The sequence below is a fragment of the Coregonus clupeaformis genome, chromosome 29, assembly GCF_020615455.1.
Source record: "Coregonus clupeaformis isolate EN_2021a chromosome 29, ASM2061545v1, whole genome shotgun sequence".
Classification (NCBI taxonomy): Eukaryota; Metazoa; Chordata; class Actinopteri; order Salmoniformes; family Salmonidae; genus Coregonus; species Coregonus clupeaformis.
Window position 1 is genome coordinate 22,660,271 of NC_059220.1, and position 23,320 is coordinate 22,683,590.

Here is a 23,320-nt window from a genome sequence, read left to right on the forward strand (position 1 = left end):
CCTGTGTCATTGCCAACAAAGGATATATAACAAAGTATTGAGAAACTTTTGTTATTGACCAAATACTTATTTTCCACCATAATTTGCAAATAAATTCATAAAAAATCCTACAATGTGATTTTCTGGATTTTTTTTCCTCATTTTGTCTGTCATAGTTGACGTGTACCTATGATGAAAATTACAGGCCTCTCTCATCTTTTTAAGTGGGAGAACTTGCACAATTGGTGGCTGACTAAATACTTATTTTCCCCACTGTATGCACACATGACTAAGTCGCTTTGGATAAAAGCGTCTGCTAAATGGCATATTATTATACACAGCTCAAAAAAATAAAGGGAACACTTAAACAACACATCCTAGATCTGAATGAATGAAATAATCTTATTAAATACTTTTTTCTTTACATAGTTGAATGTGCTGACAACAAAATCACACAAAAAGTATCAATGGAAATCAAATTTATCAACACATGGAGGTCTGGATTTGGAGTCACCCTCAAAATTAAAGTGGAAAACCACACTACAGGCTGATCCAACTTTGATGTAATGTCCTTAAAACAAGTCAAAATGAGGCTCAGTAGTGTGTGTGGCCTCCACGTGCCTGTATGACCTCCCTACAACGCCTGGGCATGCTCCTGATGAGGTGGCGGATGGTCTCCTGAGGGATCTCCTCCCAGACCTGGACTAAAGCATCCGCCAACTCCTGGACAGTCTGTGGTGCAACGTGGCGTTGGTGGATGGTAGCGAGACATGATGTCCCAGATGTGCTCAATTGGATTCAGGTCTGGGGAACGGGCGGGCCAGTCCATAGCATCAATGCCTTCCTCTTGCAGGAACTGCTGACACACTCCAGCCACATGAGGTCTAGCATTGTCTTGCATTAGGAGGAACCCATGGCCAACCGCACCAGCATATGGTCTCACAAGGGGTCTGAGGATCTCATCTCGGTACCTAATGGCAGTCAGGCTACCTCTGGCGAGCACATGGAGGGCTGTGCGGCCCCCCAAAGAAATGACACCCCACACCACGACTGACCCACCGCCAAACCGGTCATGCTGGAGGATGTTGCAGGCAGCAGAACGTTCTCCACGGTGTCTCCAGACTCTGTCACGTCTGTCACATGTGCTCAGTGTGAACCTGCTTTCATCTGTGAAGAGCACAGGGCGCCAGTGGCGAATTTGCCAATCTTGGTGTTCTCTGGCAAATGCCAAACGTCCTGCACGGTGTTGGGCTGTAAGCACAACCCCCACCTGTGGACGTCGGGCCCTCATACCACCCTCATGGAGTCGGTTTCTGACCGTTTGAGCAGACACATGCACATTTGTGGCCTGCTGGAGGTCATTTTGCAGGGCTCTGGCAGTGCTCCTCCTGCTTCTCCTTGCACAAAGGCGGAGGTAGCGGTCCTGCTGCTGGGTTGTTGCCCTCCTACGGCCTCCTCCACGTCTCCTGATGTACTGGCCTGTCTCCTGGTTGCGCCTCCATGCTCTGGACACTACGCTGACAGACACAGCAAACCTTCTTGCCACAGCTCGCATTGATGTGCCATCCTGGATGAGCTGCACTACCTGAGCCACTTGTGTGGGTTGTAGACTCCGTCTCATGCTACCACTAGAGTGAAAGCACCGCCAGCATTCAAAAGTGACCAAAAAATCAGCCAGGAAGCATAGGAACTGAGAAGTGGTCTGTGGTCACCACCTGCAGAACCACTTCTTTATTGGGGGTGTCTTGCTAATTGCCTATAATTTCCACCTGTTGTCTATTCCATTTGCACAACAGCATGTGACATTTATTGTCAATCAGTGTTGCTTCCTAAGTGGACAGTTTGATTTCACAGAAGTGTGATTGACTTGGAGTTACATTGTGTTGTTTAAGTGCTCCCTTTATTTTTTTGAGCAGTGTATTATTACATGTGTGTGTGCAATCGTGCGGGTGCATGTTAAAAGGGGTGTCACTGAGAGGAGGATAACTCTGACACTGGACAGGAAATAAAAAAATGAATATGGACAGATGAAAAAGTATTGAAGTAAATAGAGGGCCTTGATACACCACAACCATCCCACACAACATGGGGTTTCATGAGAACTGATGTTGCTTCTCTGTGGGAGAGAGAGAGAAGAGAGGGGATATAAATACCCTAAAGTAGGGGCTTGGAGTAGAGGGAGGGGAGGTTTGAAGGGATGACAGTTTGCCTGGTGCTAAGCTGCTTTGGCGACCCTGAGAGGCACAACGTAGGGAGGGGGAGGAGGATCTGGCCAGCTGTGTGTGTGTGTGATCCATCTCTTCCACTGTGCCTTCATAACAGGCAAACAGGGTCTTCTGACTGCACTACTCCACTCCCCCAACCCCTTATCAATTCTTCAGTTTTCCACGTGTTAGTCTTGTGTATCATGTGCAGTGACTTTGTGTCCTATGTTCTTTTAATAGTCACTTTGGGATTTACATGAAACGCTTTATAACATTTTTATTGTTATTAACATGTGTTTGTTGTCTGACAGATTGAGGTTTTAATCCTCTCTACGGCCCAATAGTACATCGTTTCCTGTCTGTGATGCTGCTAGTGACAGTAGCGTGACAGAGACCACTTTCACAATACACTAATCCCTGTGCCTGTAGGATGGAGTGGGTGGGCAATGGCCATAATCAGGGACTTTACTATTGAATCTGTAATACAGTGAAAACCACACCGATCTCCAGGAGAGATGGAATGTAGCTGTGGAAGACAGATGGGCATACGGACGCTATTCTTTGCCACATCACCCTCAGTCCTCTATATCGTTATTTCAAGGCTTATTTTGACGGAGAGGCAAGTTTTTCAAATAACTCAACCTGTCACTCAGCTGTCAGAGAAAGGTGTGAGGGGTCTCTGTTAGCAGCACACCACACATAATCATAACCACTGCCTAGCGGAGGTGAGAAACAACATGCCTCCCATGCGTGACTTAGTACATTTATATTAAACTGAACCTCACAGTCATGAAGAGAGCAATCCCCCCTCAGGTTTAAAACACCATCTCTCATTGGAAAGGGAGGTGATGGTAATAAACTGACAACAGCTCCGCTTTCGTCTTCATCTGACATTCTAGGGAGCTCTGGGGGTCAACTCAGAGTGCTGAGAGTGACAGCAGCCAGAGAGAGGGAGAGCGAAGGAGAGATGGAGGGCTGCTGTCTTGTGATAAATAAAGGAGTGATGGAGCCCTGACAGCAGAGCTGGCTGGCTCTCTGCTCAGCAGAGCTGTGTATCAATAAGACGGTCTGTCACTGGAGACCTCTACAACCCCCTGCCTGTAGCAATCTGTTACTGGGAGGGAGGGCAGAGAAACACTCCAGTTTTCTTCAATTTAAACTGGCCTAATGTCTGCAAATGACAAAAACGCTATTTTACCAAAACAAGCAGGGAATTTGAGATGGGGATATATGGAGAATACAGCCCCAGGAATTATAGTAGGGGTGGGGAACATACGGCTCCGAATCTGGCCGCGAGCCCATTCAATCTGGCCCGCGGGAGGTTTGAGTAAAAAACAAACAAAAAATCACTATATACTAAAGTATGTGGACACCCCTTCAAACTAGTCCATTCGGCTATTTCAGCCACACCTGTTGCCGACAGGTGTATAAGATTTAGCACACAGCTATCCAATCTCCATAGACAAACATTGGCAGTAGAATGGCCTTACTGAAGAGCTCAATGACTTTCAACGTGGCAATGTCATAGGATGCCAACTTTCCAACAAGTCAGTTTGTCAAATTTCTGCCCTGCTAGAGCTGCCCCGGTCAACTGTAAGTGCTGTTATTGTGAGGTGGAAACGTCTAGGAGCAACAACGGCTCAGCCGCGAAGTGATATGCCACACAAGCTCACAGAACGGGACTGCCATGTAAAAATCGTCTGTCCTCGCTTGCAACACTCACTACCGAGTTCCAAACTGCCTCTGGAAGCAACGTCAGCACAAGAACTGTTCGTCGGGAGCTTCATGAAATGGGTTTCCATGGCTGAGCAGCCGCACACAAGCCTAAGATTACCATGCGCAATGCCAAGCGTCGGCTGGAGTGGTGTAAAGCTCACCGCTATTGGACTCTTGAGCAGTGGAAACGCGTTCTCTGGAGTGATGAATCACACTTCACCATCTGGCAGGCCAACGGACGAATTTAGGTTTGGCGGATGCCAGGAGAACACTACCTGCCCGAATGCATAGGGCCACCTGTAAAGTTTGGTGGAGGACGAATAATGGTCTGGGGCCGTTTTTCATGGTTTGGGCTAGGCCCCTTAGTTCCAGTGAAGGGAAATCTTAACGCTACAGCATACAATGATATTCTAAATGATTCTGTGCTTCCAACTTTGTGGCAACAGTTTGGGGAAGGCCCTTTCCTGTTTCAGCATGACAATGCCCCCGTGCACAAAGCGAGGTCCATACAGAAATGGTTTGTCGAGATCGTGTGGAAGACCTTGACTGGCCTGCACATAGCCCTAACCTCAACCCCATCTAACACCTTTGGGATGAATTGGAATGCCGACAGCGAGCCAGGCCTAATTGCCCAACATCAGTGCCTGACCTCACTAATGCTTTTGTGGCTGAATGGAAGCAAGTCTCCGCAGCAATGTTCCAACATCTAGTGGAAAGCCTTCCCAGAAGAGTGGATGATGTTATAGCAGCAAAGGGGGGACCACCTCCATATTTAGCCCATGATTTTGGAATGAGATGTTTGACGAGCAGGTGTCCACATACTTTTGGTCATGTAATATATATATATATATATATATATAGCCCTGTAGCATAAAACTTCAAGTAAACGCTGGAGTCTCAAATAGCTACCTGTCCCTTTTAATAGCCGGGTAATGGCACACATTTCAGCGCAAATAAACGCCTGTTTCAAATAGCTGACAACTACTAGCTAAATGGCAAGCACAAAGTCAGTCAACAACTTCGGAGTACAGACCCTAGTGATGAGCAGGTTGACTCATAGCCCGCAGTCCCCGTGGTTATATCCGCAGTGTGGGGGGGTTTAGGGTCATGAAATATTGTGTGGATGAAGGGCAGGTGGGTGGTGGGTTGAATAAAAGAGAAAACAATACCTTACAAAATCCATAAATGCATAATTATTGTGCAATTTATATCTATAGACTGCATTCATTCTTTTTAGGCTATTTGGCATTTGTGTGTAAGCCTTAAGCTTTAGGGTCTAACTTTACGCGTGCCAAATAGCCTTCACGACAATCGCCAAATGCTTTTGGGAACGGGCAGAAAAAGTCGATCCACGGAGGCAAAAACGACAATGTCGGAGTTTAATTCATTAAGAGAAAAGCTGTGAAATGGAGAGTTGAAAATAAAGAGAAGGGAGGTGCCAGAAAAGTCATGTTTGGGAAAGATGTGGTAAAAGAGGATGATAGTAGTGCCTATGTTATGTGTGCTGATTGTGAGGTGGTATACAAATTCGACAGTCACAAGACGGGACTTCAAATAGGCCTATTGCACATCAAGGGAACTGTAGCCTACTGTTCAGACGGGTTAAATGGAAACTGAAATCTGGACACTGACTGTAGGTCTATAATCTCTCACATAGCCTTAATATTAACTCCTGCAGAATTAAGCATTTCTTGCAGTAAAATTATACACCAAATGTAGGCTACATTTTGACTTGGGAACAGGAGTGGAGAAATATGATTTCTTTTTTTTCAGCATCTTGAGAGAATGCGCAGTTAGATACCATCTGTAGAGGTGCTATCTTTATCAGAATCATAAAAGCGGATTGTATTTCAACCACATAAAATAAAATATGCATCCAAGCCAAACTGAAATCTTATCAGAAACACGTTGGGTCGTTTTCACAGCTTTCCATTTCCTTACAACTGGTCAAACTGATGTCATTTGGACATTTTGCACAGAAAATCTTTCCAGTCTTTTTTTTGTAATTGCATTTCTCCACGGTCCATAAACGTCTTTGCCCCGTGAAAGAAGCAGAGATGACAGAGACAACTTTACCAATGTCAACTAGATTAAAGCATTCATTCTATCATTTATGACATTATTCTGGTGAGCAAGGCTTTATTTAGTCTTCTAGGGCAACATATAATGACAGAAGAGAAGCTGCATGTATCTAATTACAGACATGTTGACTAACAAAGCCTACGAAAATGTTGGAAATTATATAAGCAGAAACATATCTGAAGGGCCATCCACACCAAGGACGATAACTATAGCGATAAATTATACATAACTATAAACATTGGCGAGCATCCACACCAGCGGACCATTTATCATACAAACCTGTTAATTAACTGATCAACGCATCCTACTGCACACTGTAGGCCTATTAATAAGGTGGTGTCGTGGAAATTCTTACACAGGGACACTCAAAGTCAATCTTAAATGAATCATTGTTTATTGTCAGCGCGCTGGAGAGGTTCCAACAAACTAAATGCACCATAGTGAACGTCTGTCAGAAGCTCTAACGGGGCAGTCCCGTTAGTTCTGTTCTATACTGCAGACAAGTCATATTTGCATGATTTAGCTTATTCATAATTAATTCATAATTAACGTTAGCTTCATTCATGTGACTGACCAATACTGGGTCATGCATGTGACAGACCAATACCTCACGAGGCTTCTTCTCTAAGCTGAGACCTTGAAACAGATATCAAAAGAAGGGTCTGGGCTTACTGCCAAATTGCAGATACTGATAGTGAGGGTTCATTCAATCAGTCACTTGCATGAACACAGAAATTGGTTTATAGAAAAGCACAAACATAGAAATTGGTAAATAGAAAAGCACAAACATAAAAATGTCCAGCACATCGGTAACACAGACCATTCAGTGCTTCAGGGTGTGTTCATTGTCATAGTGACAACTGCAAATGATACTTCAATGTACATAATGTAGAAACTCATATTTAAATGTAGCAATTCAACAAACGCTGTTTAGTCTGAGCATATTTTACATCATGTCATTGCTTGCCTCTCGTTGCTCAAGTGATTTCGATTTTTCATTTGGATCTTCTTTTTCACTGTGCTCATCTCTCTGTATGTCCTGTGCAACCATTTGCAATGAATCAGTGCAACAATCTTATGATCACTGGCCAAAGTGATCACACCAATGCACTCGCTCTCCTAGGCCTATTTTACATTCAGCAATTAGCAAGAGCAAGCCTGCTTCTCTCCACAAAAAGGCTATTAGGCCTAGTATAAATAAATGTCCTATATATCTTTTGTAGCCTATAGCTTTTCCTGGGATTTCACATGAAGAGGAATAGTGGAGAGTCTTGGGTAGCCTACAGGCTATTGTTTCACAGGAACAGCTGGAAGAGAGTGGCTTTATATGTGTAGCTGAAGTAAGAAGCTAAATATTAGCTAGATATATTAGGCCACTCATTATCTAAATAGTAAGGCTATAAATATTTACCGGTCAAAGTGCAAGAAAAAAACTTGAATTATTAAAATGGTACATCTGTGCGTTCCTCCAGGCTGCGCTCTGCATCAGTCGGGCACGCAAAGCTCCACTATTTATTAGGCTTACATTTGGAGTGGCGCAGTGGTCTAAGGCACTGCATCGCAGTGCTAGCTGTGCCACTAGAGATCCTGGTTCGAATCCAGGCTCTGTCGTAGCCGGCTGCGACCGGGAGACCCATGGGCGGCGCACAATTGGCCCAGCGTCGTCCAGGGTAGGGGAGGGAATGGCCGGCAGGGATGTAGCTCAGTTGGTAGTGCATGGCGTTTGCAACGCCAGGGTTGTGGGTTCGATTCCCACGGGGGGCCAGTATGAAAAATAAAAATAAATGTATGCACTCACAAACTGTAAGTCGCTCTGGATAAGAGCGTCTGCTAAATGACTAAAATGTAAAAATGTAAATAATTATTGTCTAGGGTTGTAAACTGCAGTGATGTAGGCTAACGTCCTGTTCTGAATGATTCATGCCGAAAAAACTGCATACAGCCTAGGCCTGATTATGCAACCATTTGGATCAGTTTGGGTCTGTTTTCGACAGTTTACAAAGTCCAGAAAGGTACATTAGCAGGCTACTCATATGGTGTATTTTGATCACACCATCGCACGCTCTCCCTCTCCTTTCAAACTCCCCTATTTTACATTCAGCAAGCAAGAGCAAGCTGAAATATTTCCTTGATAGGCTAGTAGTAAATAAAATGCTTGAATTAAATGTACAACAAGCTATTGTAGTCTAGCTTTTCCTGGGACTCCAGGAGCTAGGAGGAATGGCTGTAGCTGAGGTGCAGTGGAGAGGCCAGGTGCGTAATGGCACATAGAGAACCCACTGGGCACAGACGTCAGTTCAACTAACGTGAATTCAACTAACGTGAATACAACTAATGTGAATTCAAAGTGAAATCCCCCCAAAAAGTCACCATGTGATTGGATTTAAGTTCAACTGTTAGATGTAAAAATGACGAAATGCCCCTTATGTTGATGAATTTTTGCAAATCCAATCAGTTTTCCACGTTGATTCAATGTCATCACCTAGATTTTTGGGGTTGAAATGACGTAGAAATGTAGGTAGCGATGTGTAGCCTAAGTTAGAAGTGTATGCAACCCATCATTCATCAGCTAAATATTAGGCCTAATACTGCAGTGAATAGCCTATACCCAATGAATTTACAAAGTACATATTTTTAAAAAATCAGATTATGAAATGACAGGTAGCCTAGGATAGTATGCTCCCCAGGCTGCGCTCCAAGTCCCCTCAGGCACGCAGCCCGAAAATCTCCAACTGAGTAAGCTTTTTAGGGACAAGAAAATGATCATACAGTGAGGGAAAAAAGTATTTGATCCCCTGCTGATTTTGTACATTTGCCCACTGACAAAGACATGATCAGTCTATAATTTTAATGGTAGGTTTATTTGAACAGTGAGAGACAGAATAACAACAACAAAATACAGAAAAACGCATGTCAAAAATGTTATAAATTGATTTGCATTTTAATGAGGGAAATAAGTATTTGACCCCCTCTCAATCAGAAAGATTTCTGGATTTCTCCCAGGTATCTTTTATACAGGTAACGAGCTGAGATTAGGAGCACACTCTTAAAGGGAGTGTTCCTAATCTCAGTTTGTTACCTGTATAAAAGACACCTGTCCACAGAAACAATCAATCAGATTCCAAACTCTCCACGATGGCCAAGACCAAAGAGCTCTCCAAGGATGTCAGGGACAAGATTGTAGACCTACACAAGGCTGGAATGGGCTAAAAGACCATCGCCAAGCAGCTTGGTGAGAAGGTGACAACAGTTGGTGTGATTATTCGCAAATGGAAGAAACACAAAAGAACTGTCAATCTCCCTCGGCCTGGGGCTCCATGCAAGATCTCACCTCGTGGAGTTGCAATGATCATGAGAACGGTGAGGAATCAGCCCAGAACTAAGGGAGGATCTTGTCAATGATCTCAAGGCAGCTGGGACCATAGTCACCAAGAAAACAATTGGTAACACACTATGCCGTGAAGGACTGAAATCCTGCAGCGCCCGCAAGGTCCCCCTGCTCAAGAAAGCACATATACAGGGCCGTCTGAAGTTTGCCAATGAACATCTGAATGATTCAGAGGAGAACTGGGTGAAAGTGTTGTGGTCAGATGAGACCAAAATCGAGCTCTTTGGCATCAACTCAACTCGCCGTGTTTGGAGGAGGAGGAATGCTGCCTATGACCCCAAGAACACCATCCCCACCGTCAAACATGGAGGTGGAAACATTATGCTTTGGGGGTGTTTTTCTGCTAAGGGGACAGGACAACTTCACCGCATCAAAGGGACGATGGACGGCGCCATGTACCGTCAAATCTTGGGTGAGAACCTCCTTCCCTCAGCCAGGGCATTGAAAATGGGTCGTGGATGGGTATTCCAGCATGACAATGACCCAAAACACACGGCCAAGGCAACAAAGGAGTGGCTCAAGAAGAAGCACATTAAGGTCCTGGAGTGGCCTAGCCAGTCTCCAGACCTTAATCCCATAGAAAATCTGTGGAGGGAGCTGAAGGTTCGAGTTGCCAAACGTCAGCCTCGAAACCTTAATGACTTGGGGAAGATCTGCAAAGAGGAGTGGAACAAAATCCCTCCTGACATGTGTGCAAACCTGGTGGCCAACTACAAGAAACGTCTGACCTCTGTGATTGCCAACAAGTACTAAGTCATGTTTTGCAGAGGGGTCAAATACTTATTTCCCTCATTAAAATGCAAATCAATTTATAACATTTTTGACATGCTTTTTTCTGGATTTTTTTGTTGTTATTCTGTCTCTCACTGTTCAAATAAACCTACCATTAAAATTATAGACTGATCATGTCTTTGTCAGTGGGCAAACATACAAAATCAGCAGGGGATCAAATACCTTTTCCCCTCACTGTAATAATAATAATAATAATAATAATAATAATAATAATAATAATAATAATAATAATAATGCCATTTAGCAGACGCTTTTATCCAAAGCGACTTACAGTCATGTGCGCATACATTTTTACGTATGGGTGGTCCTGGGGATCGAACCCATTACCCTGGCGTTACAAGCGCCATGCTCTATCAATTGAGCTACAGAGGACCACCCATACGTACCTAGGCTATAACAACACAATCCAATAATGCATTTTATGATTTATTTCTAGTGAGTAAATAATTATAGTCTAGGCTGTAAACTGCAGTGAATATATGCCCTTTCAATAACCGCTAAAAAGACCTGCGTTTTGAATGCATGTTTCATTCCAAAATAATAATAATCTAGCCTAGGCCTGATTAGGCAACCATTTGGATCAGTAATGGATCTTTTCTCGACAGTTTAGGTCCAGAAAGGCACATTAGCAGGCCAGTCAGTGTGCATTTTGTCAGGATGTATCGGCGTTAATAGATAAACCTACCATCTGAAAATATTGCCTTCTCGTGCGCTGTTTGTCGGGGATTATCATTCTCCCAAGTCGTCCTATAATTAATGTGGCCACCAATACGCTCACACATGCCCAGTTATTCAGGCAAGCTTACCGTGCACTCTGCCTTCTCTTCTCTCTGAGCAGCCTTACGCACCTAGACAGCTTCAATAGAATGCGTTTTGATTGGTTGTCAATGTTTTATCTTCGGAGGGACAGGGAAAAAATACAAATCGCTCTGAAAGTGATCCAAACGATATCTTTCCTTATAGTTTTCCACTCTTTGTAGTTATTGTTGTAGTGTGAACGCTCCTGTTCACTTGAATTACACCTAATTATATTTTCTTATTCATTATAGTTATCGTCCTTGGTGTGGACGGCCCTTAAAATCAGGCAAAAAAAATCCTGCACCCCGTCAAAAAATCTTTCATTTTCTATATTAGCGGGTTAGGTCAGTTGCGGGCCTCAGATCTTCATTTTTTCACATATAGTCTGGCAGTTGCAGATGGGTTATTAGCAATTGCGGGCGGATGCGGGTGAACAAACAGCTGTCTCTTGCACCACTAACAGACCCCCAGAAATCGTCTGATCGCCCTCTAGTGGCGAAAGTAAGAACTGCCAGAAATGCACAGTCAAAGACGAGAATAATAATAATTCTGTCAAGAAAAAATAAGAAAATCTCAAAACAGACGCATACTAAGACTACATAAACAGGACAGTGTGTAAATGATAAATTCGTGCAGGAAATCAACAAATGTATTAAAATGCTGGAAGTGAATGCTGGAATTAAACAATTAACTATGCAAATGAGCAAAAGCTGTGTGCATTAAGGAAAACAGGCGCCTGGCTCAAATAGAAGCCCGTCTCTAATGTTGTGTTCAGTGATTGAAGCAAATAAATGCCCGGGCTATTAATTTAAGTTTTACTGTACATCTTTTTGTAAATTACTATTTTGGGTTAAAAAACACTCTAGGCCACTCTTGAACATCTAAAACTACATAGAAATATGTTGAAATTATAATGGGCCGCAAATTGCTTTTGACAAACAAATCGGTACCCAAAAGAAAATCTGTGTGGCCCTCCACCAAAATTATTGCCCACCCTTGAATTATAGGGATGGATGGGCATGGATGGATCAATTGAGCTAGCTTTTTCAGTTGTGCCAATGCCCAGTCTACATTAAAGCCTTGATGTTGGCTCACACTCCTGTCCTGCTAACCTATGATAGATTTCAGCATGCAGAGATGCAGTTCTATAAGGATATCCATTCCCAGTCAGACCCATACTGTCACAGAGCTAAGAGCAATATCATATGGAAACCCATGCCATTAAAATAACACTCCTAGCATGACAGATTGACTTTCAAATTCATAACGCAGCCCATTTATTCACCTTAGCAGACCCGATTTAAAAGGATTTAAAGCATCAAAGCATATTCTCACTGACTGCTACAGGCAGCCTCCCAGACTACCATTCATCCTCATACACTAGACAGATTATAAAGGGATCTGGGATGAACTCGACATGTACCACCAGGTTGAATGTAAACACCAGCTCTCTACTGAGAACCATTCATTCATATCCACTCTGAGCCAGAGTGTGACTGTGGACAGGACAGACAGGACAGGGATGGTTGATACAGTAGCTTACCTTGTGCCAGCATGCTGAACTCAAGGAAGAGGGCGATGTGGTAGAGCTCCATGGCCTCCTCAGTGCGGGTGCTGGCTCCTCCCCTGCCCCCGGCCATCAGGACCTGCACCTCCCCCAGGCTCCCGGCCGAGGGGCTCCCCCTCAGCACCAGCCCCAGCTCCACCAAGTCTGTATACATGCAATGAAGGATGACCCGCACGTACTTCCGCGGGATGATGGACTCGTCCAGCACGATGCGCGTGGGTGTCTGGAGCGTGCGCTCAGTCATCTCCTCCCCTGTGCGGATGCGCCGCTGCAGAAGGTTCCTGAAAAAGGGTGAGCGGGCCGAGAGCACGGCCTTGTGGGCCCTCAGGTCCTCGTCTGGGGAGCCCAGCCCCCCGCCGCCCCCTGTGGCCACGCCACCTCCAGCCCCCCCACTGCTGTAGGCCTCCACCAGCTCCGCGTCAGAGGAGAAGCTGAGCAGGGCGTCGTAGTAACACATGTAGTCAAACAGCCCTCTCATGTCTGCCTCCAGGGAGTTGGGCGTACCAAACTCCTCGCTCAGCTGCACCAGCACGTCCACGTTCTGCAGCCTGGCGTCCTCCGCCCCGCCCACCCCAAACTCCCCTGTGTACAGGTAGTGCAGCAGTGCAGAGAACATGGGCACGTCGATGCCTGCCGTCTCTATGTCCATGAGGACCTCGGCGCCATACCCCGGGGAGGACGACAGCAGGGTCTTGAAGAAGGGACAGCGGGCAGCCAGCACAGCGCGGTGGGCGGGGAAACAGGTGTCCTGGAAGATGAGGTCCAAGTCGGTGCAGTACTTGTGCTGGTAGAGGGCAGCCAGGTCACGCTGCAGGCTGGGTGCCTCGGCCCGTGCCAGGCTGGCATGGAAGCTCAGCTCCTTGAGGGAGGATGTGCCCTCGTACTCCTCCACCAGGGCGTTAGCATCACGCACATCCCACCCCGACAGGAGCTCCCGCATCAAGCGGGCATGGTCGGCAGAGCGGCTGGACTTACGGCGCTTGATGAACCTCTTCTTGAGGGTGGCCAGACCCAGGCTCTTCTTCTTCCTGTCATGGGGCTTGTCGTGACCCTGCTCCAGGCTGTACAGCTTGGACTCCCAGCCATAGCCCTGCTGGGAGTATGACGACGTCCCTGCAACACATAACATAACACAGAGGTCTGCTGGTTCAAATATTTTTGTTTTGTTTTTTAAAACGGGAAAGAAGTCAAGAAGGATTTTATTAATATGATACATGTATCTTGTTTTTCCACAGCTGTTTTCTAAATGCAGTCAATTCCTAGGGCTTGATATCATCCAGTTTTCCTATTCTATTCTGAAATCATGACCATATTAAACCCAAGCGGTCTTTCCTCCTAGGCCGGCCATTTGACCTGGCAGTCTAGACACACCAGTCTCCTCTAACTCCCCCATAGCATGCTTGGCACTCCCTTGATCTAATGCCCTAGTCTCATTTCACAGATAATTCAACTGTCTGTGTTAAGGAACAGGCCATCATTACCAAAATCCCATCAGATGTCATCACAAGCATCAAGGGGTCTATATGCTAATAAAGCTGACTTTGATTAAAGGATGGATGGAATTAGAGGACAACAGCAAGTAGAACATGGACTACAACGTTTTGGATTGTGTCAGTCTGGGGGTAGGAAAGTCCCCCCTCCTCTGTAGTCTTATGCAGTCCACCCATACACAAATGAACTACCCCTAATAGCAGTGATGTTTGGCTGGAGAGAGGGGACGCTTGCGTCAGAGGCAGCACTGCCAAATAGAAAAGTCTCTCTCTGCCCTTACTTCCCTGAGCATCCATCACAGTGACCCACATAGTAGTCATTCTAATACTGTGAATCATCCTTCGTCTACGCCTGCACAGCAACGACTTTAGCTTACAACCAACAATCCTTACAACTGGAAAGAACATCAGTTTATTTCTGCAATCTACAGGGCTTTCAACTCAATCAAATCTCCCTGAGTTTGGACCTACTGTATGTCTCTAGAACTACGGACAAGAAAGGCTTAACAGGAATATGAGTGTAAAAGCCTGTGGTTTTCCTTAAGCAGACATTGATTGAATCCAAAACGGTCTCAAAAAGTCTATAAAATCTGAGTAAATTCATCAGCAGCCAAGAATAAATGGCCACCAATAAGGCCTAGATAATGAATGAGGGATTGATGCTTGGAGTCTGAAATGGAAATTAACAGAGGCAGCGGTGGATGATTGAGCAGTTTTCTGCGAGAGCCGCCAGAGAAAATAAAACTAATAGAATGCAGCTTGAACACTTCCAGCCCAGCAAACCAGACACAGATGACTTCAATTTCATAAGTCAAGAAAAAAAAAAGTTGACTGACAGAACTCGGTTTGTAAAAACTAGAGCCTGAATCAGTTGCTGGAACTGAAAAGATAAACTCCAACCAACCACCCTCCACAATGACTTGCACATTCCTGTATCACAGAGGCTGCTGCTGAGGGGAGAACGGCTCATAATACTGTCTGGAACCGCGCAAATGGAATGGCATCAAACACCTGGAAACCATGCGTTTGATTTATTTGATACCATTCCACTGATTCCGCTCCAGTAATTACCACGAGCCTGTTCTCCCCAATTAAGGTGACACCAACCTCCTGTGCTGTATCATGAATCAGATTTTAAGCATATATCGGTTAACTATGTTCATATCCTTGCCATGAAGGTCTGTTGAGGACACTGATGATATGTCCCACTGAGGACTTTGAAGATGCATACAGTAAAGTAAGAACATTGCAACTTACCTATGAAGGTCTGTTGTGTCTGTGTGTTTCCCCCTATACGAGGGGAGCATGAGTGCGGATAGCTGGATGCATTGGCACCCATCGTCACTCTTCTTCACTTGTTGTTCAGGGATCTCGCCTCCTGCATCTTCATTCTGCCCAGGAGAAGTGCTTAGTTCCTCAGCCGTCGGCTCCCTCTCTCAGGTCCTGGTCCTCTGGAGCCTCCTTAGACACCCAAGCCCAGCCTGCCATGCCTGAGAGGGGGCGAGGAGAGGGAGCAGGGGGGTTAGCCATGGAGTGATTGGATTGTTTTCAGTAACTCTGTTACTGAGTAACGTGCCATGGGGATTAAGGCCTGATGAAATTGGTCTGTTTGAATTGTATTAGTCAATGCATAACCATACATCCTGGCCAGGGGTGAAGGAATCTCTGTTACTTTTGACTGATCTCAATCCCCCATTGTTAAAAAATAAAAAATATACAGTACCAGTAAAACGTTTGGACACACCTACTCATTCAAGGGTTTTTCTTTATTTTTGTACTATTTTCTACATTGTAGAATAATAGCGAAGACTTCAAAACTATGAAATAACACATATGGAATTGTGTTAAACAAAATCAAAATATATTTTATATTTGAGATTCTTCAAAGTAGCCACCCTTTGCCTTGATGACAGCTTTGCACATTCTTGGCATTCTCTCAACCAGCTTCACCTGGAATGCTTTTCCAACAGTCTTGAAGGAGTTCCCACATATGCTGGGCACTTGTTGGCTGCATTTCCTTCACTCTGCAGTCCAACTCATCCCAAACCATCTCAATTGGGTTGAGGTCGGGTGATTGTGGAGGCCAGGTCATCTGATGCAGCACTCCATCACTCTCCTTCTTGGTCAAATAGCCCTTACACAGCCTGGAGGTGTGTTGGGTCATTGTCCTGTTGAAAAACAAATGATAGTCCCAATAAGCGCAAACCAGATGGGATGGCGTATCGCTGCAGAATGCTGTGGTAGCCATGCTGGTTAAGTGTGCCTTGAATTCTAAATAAATCACTGCCAGTATCACCAGCAAAGCACCCCCACATAATTATACCTCCTCCTCACTGCTTCACAGTGGGAACCACACATGCGGAGATCATCCGTTCACCTACTCTGTATCTCACAAAGACACAGTGGTTGGAACCAAAAATCTCAAATTTGGACTCATCAGACCAAAAGGACAGATTTCCACCGGTCTAATGTCCATTGCTCGTGTTTCTTGGCCCAAGCAAGTCTCTTCTTCTTATTGGTGTCCTTTAGTAGTGGTTTCTTTGCAGCAATTCGACCATGAAGGCCTGATTCACGCAGTCTCCTCTGAACAGTTGATGTTGAGATGTGTCTGTTACTTGAACTCTGTGAAGCATTTATTTGGGCTGCAATTTCTGAGGCTGGTAACTCTAATGAGCAGCAGAGGTAACTCTGGGTCTTCCTTTCCTGTGGCGGTCCTCATGAGAGCCAGTTTCATCATAGCGCTTCATGGTTTTTGCGACTGCACTTGAAGAAACTTTAAAAGTTCTTGACATTTTCCGGATTGACTGACCTTCATGTCTTAAAAGTAATGATGGACTGTCGTTTCCCTTTGCTTATTTGAGCTGTTCTTGCCATAATATGGACTTGGTCTTTTACCAAATAGGGCTATATTCTGTATACCACCCCTACCTTGCCACAACACAACTGATTGGCTCAATTAAGGAAAGAAATTCCACAAATTAACTTTTAACAAGGCACACCTGTTAATTGAAATGCATTCCAGGTGACTACCTCATGAAGCTGGTTGAGAGAATGCCAAGAGTGTGCAAAGCTGTCATCAAGGCAAAGGGTGGCTACTTTGAAGAATCTCAAATATAAAATATTTTGATTTGTTTAACACTTTTTGGTTACTACATGATTCCATGTGTGTTATTTCATAGTTTTGATGTCTTGTATAGTGTAATGTAGAAAATAGTAAAAAATAAATAAAATAAAACCCTTGAATGAGTAGATGTGTCCAAACTTTGGACTGGTACTATATATTTTTCAGATAGAGGATGAAAATTCCTTTTAAAAACCAAATCATTAACTTCCTCTTGTATAACACTCCCTATACGTGCAAAGGCTAATATGAAGAATACAAATGTTGATATTATTTTATATCTACATCTCGGGCACTTTCTCACAAAATGTTGACTGGCGCAGACAATAAACGCAATACAGATGAATGGCGATCTTTGTGGGGAACCAGACCCCAGCCCTGTCCAGCCTACCTCTTTTAAACCAAAAGCCCCATACAAACCCCAGCTCAACCCCTCTGCAGCCCCAGCCTCAGCACTAGCTCCAGGTTGCCCCTGCAACCAACCTCACTTGATCTGTTAGACATACTGTGCCTAGTGAGTCTACACACCCCATGCACAGTTGTCACATTTCACTGCCTTAAAACAAATTCTAAAAAGGGATTCAATTAGATTTTTTTCCTACAAAGCTACACAATCTGCTCCACATTTTCAAAGTGAAAGAAAAAGTATAGACATTTTTTAAAATAAAAAAACAAGGATCTCTTGATTGCGTATGTTCACACCCCCAAAATGAATACTTGGTGGAAGCACATTTGTCAGCAATTACAGCTGTAAATCATTTTGAATAAGAGTCTACCAACTCTGCACAACTCAAAATTGCTGAAGCTCAGTACACTTGGTTGGGAATCATTGAAGGACAGCAATATTCAAACCTTGTCCCTGATTTTTAAGCAGCTTTAAGTCATGACTGAGACTGGACCCCTCAGGAACACTCAACAGCTCTTGGAAAGCCATGCTGGTCTTTGGCATTAAAATGTTTGTAATTGTCCCACTGAAAAATAAAAACTCTATCCCAGGGTTAGGTATTCAGAAGACTGAGGCAGGTTTTCCTTTAACTTTTTACCTGGGTTTTGCTCCTTTCATATTTCTTAAAAATATGTTATTTTATATTTTATAAACAATACAAAACATACACATACAAACAACAACATCAACTACATCACACCTGCCCAGACCCACTAGCACACAGCCCCATCTCCAGCGCCCGCATCACTTTGGCCACATGGCCTCAAACTGCACCATTTTGTTTCTCTCCATCGCCCACGTACTTTCAATTTTTAGACAATAAAGCATTTGACCTTTCCATTGCGTTAATGATGGAGGATTGGTTGATTTTCAGTTTAAGTATAAGCTCCTTTCATATTTATTTGTATTTTCACTTTGTCATACAGGCCAGTAATGGGGAGTGAATACAATGTTGTAAACCCTTTGTATTTTCAAGTATTGTGGTGGCAGCATCATGTTATGGGTATGCTTGTCAACGGCAGTTTGGTAGTTTGTCAGGATTAAAATAAATTTGAAAGGAACAAAGCCCAGGTAAACATTTAGAGGAAAACCTGCCTCAGTTTTCTGAATTCCTAACCCCTATAGTTTTATTTTTCAGTGGGATAATTACACACATGTTAATGCCAAAGACACACCAGCATGGCTTTCCAAGAGAGTGTTCCCAAGGGGTACAGTCTCAGTCCTGACTTTAAATCTGCTTGAAAGTCACAGACAATGTTTGAATATGGCTGTCCATCAATGATTCCCAACCAAATTTACTGAGCTTGAGCATTTGTTGCCCTAAGAGTTGTGCAAAGTTGGTAGAATCTTATTCAAAATGATTTACAGCTGTAATTGCTGACAAAGGTGCTTCCACCAAGTATTAACTGTGGTTGACAGCAGTTTGAGATCTGAAATATGAAGTAAACCGTCTGCAAGTCTTTATGTCTGTTGGCAAGTACAAGTCACGGTGGTCTGCTACTGTCAGTTTTCAAACGATAAATGGGCATTTCCACCGAAAAAGATAAATTAGCACCAACATGTGAAGCATGGCCGGTCCTTGCCGTTCTGCCGCCCAAGGCGAGACCAAATAATGCAGCCCCCCACAAAACTACAATAGTCCCAGTAAGCAAAATGACATTGAAAACACATCTAAAAAGACATTTTTCAGACTTTGACGTTAGATTAAATGTAGGTTCTGAATGAAAGGTGAAAAGGTATTTTCCATATGTTTAAAATACATATTTTCCAGGATGTTGAAAAGGCATATTTTCCGGACAATTTCTTTCATCACATTCCCAGTGGGTCAGAAGTTTACATACACTCAATTAGTATTTGGTAGCATTGCCTTTAAATTGTTTAACTTGGGTCAAACGTTTTGGGTAGCCTTCCACAAGCTTCCCACAATAAGTTGGGTGAATTTTGGCCCATTCCTCCTGACAGAGCTGGTGTAACTGAGTCAGGTTTGTTGGCCTCCTTGCTCGCACACGCTTTTTCAGTTCTGCCCACAAATGTTCTATAGGATTGAGGTTAGGGCTTTGTATTGGCCACTCCAATACCTTGACTTTGTTGTCCTTAAGCCATTTTGCCACAACTTTGGAAGTATGCTTGGGGTCATTGTCCATTTGGAAGACCCATTTGCGACCAAGCTTTAACTTTCTGACTGATGTCTTGAGATGTTGCTTCAATATATCCACATAATTTTCCTTCCTCATGATGCCATCTATTTTGTTGTGAAGTGCACCAGTCCCTCCTGCAGCAAAGCACCCCCACAGCATGATGCTGCCACCCCCGTGCTTCACGGTTGGGATGGTGTTCTTCGGCTTGCAAGCCACCCCCTTTTTCCTCCAAACATAACGATGGTCACTATGGCCAAACAGTTCTATTTTTGTTTCATCAGACCAGAGGACATTTCTCCAAAAAGTACAATCTTTGTCCCCATGTGCAGTTGCAAACCGTAGTCTGGCTTTTTTATGGCGGTTTTGGAGCAGTGGCTTCTTCCTTGCTGAGTGGCCTTTCAGGTTATGTCGATATAGGACTCGTTTTTACTGTGGATATAGATACTTTTGTACCTGTTTCCTCCAGCATCTTCACAAGGTCCTTTGCTGTTGTTCTGGGATTGATTTGCACTTTTCGCACCAAAGTACGTTCATCTCTAGGAGACAGAACGCGTCTCCTTCCTGAGCGGTATGATGGCTGTGTGGTCCCATGGTGTTTATACTTGCGTACTATTGTTTGTACAGATGAACGTGGTACCTTCAGGCATTTGGAAATTGCTCCCAAGGATGAACCAGACTTGTGGAGGTCTACAATATTTTTTTCTGAGGTCTTGTCTGATTTGTTTTGATTTTCCCATGATGTCAAGCAAAGAGGCACTGAGTTTGAAGGTAGGCCATGAAATACATCCACAGGTACAACTCCAATTGACTCAAATGATGTCAATTAGCCTATAAGAAGCGTCTAAAGCCATGACATCATTTTCTGGAATTTTCCAAGCTGTTTAAAGGCACAGTCAACTTAGTGTATGTAAACTTCTAACCCACTGGAATTGTGATACACTGAGTGAAATAATCTGTCTGTAAACAATTGTTGGAAAAATTACTTGTGTCATGCACAAAGTAGATGTCCTAACCGACTTGCCAAAACTATAGTTTGTTAACAAGAAATGTGTGGAGTGGTTGAAAAATGAGTTTTAATGACTCCAACCTAAGTATATGTAAACCTCAGACTTGAACTGTATGTGTTTACACAGTGGGAAATGCAGAAGTTTTTTCTTTTTCGCTATGATCAGTTGATCGTGACAATGGGGTGAAACTCCTGGACAACAGTTGTGATTGTCCATTCCATATTGTCCATTTTACCTGTCCTGTTTTTAGGATATATTGTTTGTTAACACGACAGCGCATTTTTTATTTGATTGAGCACCATTTAGGTTAGGCTATTTGATCGGAGAAACCTGCATGATGTAAAAAGCGTCCGTCTCACTACATTGTCATACATTTTATCTCCATCTTGTAGGCTACAGAAAAGGCCACATACTCTTTCTACCATATCCTATATCTGCTAATGATTTCTGTTAGATAATTGAGGGAACGTTGGGGGAGCGCCGCAGCGATGAATCTCTCCAACAGCACCCTGGAGAGGCGTGCTGGGAATGGACAATATTTTGCGCCTTTGACAAAGTGGACACTGCTTATCACAGGGCGGCATCAGCGCTCACCTAAAAAGCCCATATGCCAATGGTTGAGAGAAATTGTTGCTGTTTTTAGGCAGAATTGTGAGGTTTTATGTGTTGTTGGAGGAGGTGCGTCTTGGTCAGTTTAGCTCAGAAAATGCTGCCCTCGTCAATCGTATTGCCGTAAATGCTGTACAGCCAATGCAGACGCTGGATTGACCACGCAGAGCCTTTAAGAGTCTATATTTTTTTGGGGGAAATGCATAGATACATTTTCCAACTAAAAAATTAGGCATAAGTAAAAGCTTTGATTTATGTTGACTAAACACCCCCTGCCAACTAATAAACACTTATATTTTGTTTTGGAGAAGTTGTTTACCTGATATGAATATTGTTTATTAATTATTAAGTGGTTAAAACTCGTGAACCCAAAAATCTGTAACGGAATTACTGCAACTGAAACAGCTACAATGGGAAATCATAAGTGACAAATCACAGTTGGGTCACCTGCTACTGTCCTCCCTTCCACTTGCATACTGTTGTTCAGCTCATAATGGTTTTATATGTCTTTCTGTTGTCTGGTGGTCAAACCCTCCCTCTCTCCCCTCCCCTCCCTCTCTCTGCCTCTCGCTCTCATTCTTAAGTTAATGTCCCCTCTCCCAGCTCTTACTGACACCTACCCAGGAGCCTCCTCTCTTTCCATTTACTGTAACCAGCATCCTCACCCACTGAGCACCGACCGACACCGGACGTCGAAAAGTAGTTTACATTTGGTCAGTCCACCCTGGCCTTGATGTTAACGTCCACAAACGGACCGGACCAAATCCGAACCTATCATAGACGTATGTTTCACAAGTTTGGATAGCACAGTACAGTACAGTGAGTAGAGCACAGTTGAGTACAGTCTACTGTACTGTGATGTCCAAACTCGTGAAACATCAGGAGAACAATTATGCATTTCTGTGTAGTACAGATCAGGGACCCATGATGTCATTCTATTACCATCATTCTGTTACTGGGTATAAATCCACTTCACTTACTGTCGTTCAATAACCAAAATAGATTTTTTTTCAAACTCAAGATGTCATATCATAGCTGAAACCCTATTATTATTGCAGACATATTTGAATCTTAATTCGGAGCAGATATTTAACAGAGTTTTTGTAAAACGTGGTTGCATAAAAACCTGAGGGAGATTTTACTGTAATTACGTTACCAAAGTTTGCATCTGCACAGTTCTTCCACTAAATTAGTTTCTGTGGAAATTGTTAGAGTTGTATGGTTGTTAAACTTTGAAATCAAATGGTTTTTGTTTGGCATACATTTTAAAGTGAAAAAAACGTAATCAAAGCGTAATTCCGTTTCCGTGGAATTGCCATAATAAGTCACATAATTGACATTGCCTATAGCAAAACAATGTTTGATACAAATCTAAAGATTATATGACCATCAACAACCCAATCTCCCCAAAACCAACAAAAACACACACACAGTATAGCAGCTCCTGACCTTCTGGGAGGCTGGCGGGGAATTCCAATGTGATGGAAGATCTGCTTTATCTCAGAAGGCAGTTTTTCCCCCAGCACACTAATAAATCACTGTGTCTGCTCCCATAGAGCAGCACTTTAACCAGCCTCCCAGGGGCTCCCTGGAAAACCACATGCTCTTAATCAATACACACAATGGTAAACCAAACATTCACACTGCAATACACTAAAACCTAATAAAACTGTGCCAGGCTTCAGAGGGAATTAGGTCTGGATTTGTGTAGAGAATTTGAATATCCAGGATAAAGAGAAAACCCCTGAGATGTGCTGTCTTGTTTGCAGACAAGGGTCCTCTGATGGGCAGGACAGATGCAGAGTAAACAATACATCCCTTAACGCCAGCTAAACGATACACTCCCCCCGCTATACACAGCTAGAGCCCAAACACAATCAACTGCAAGAACCACAATTACCACATATTCAACTAGGATCCTGGAAGCATATCTTAATGTTTGTAAAACAACTATTTTCTTGAGACCTGGACACTCAGTGTCTCC

General features: G+C 43.7%; 1 protein-coding gene across 1 annotated transcript in view; it reads right to left on the minus strand.

Annotated features, from left to right (window-relative positions):
* Nucleotides 1-23,320, minus strand: part of LOC121544864 (BTB/POZ domain-containing protein 7-like) — a 45,552-nt gene that overhangs the window by 11,257 nt on the left and 10,975 nt on the right. Inside the window, exons 2-3 of the mRNA XM_045209127.1 lie at nt 15,274-15,506; nt 12,503-13,639 (exon numbers count right to left, since the gene is read on the minus strand). Coding sequence (XP_045065062.1) covers nt 12,503-13,639; nt 15,274-15,355 — 1,219 coding nt within the window. The 5' untranslated portion in view covers nt 15,356-15,506. The remainder of the gene's footprint in view (nt 1-12,502; nt 13,640-15,273; nt 15,507-23,320) is intronic.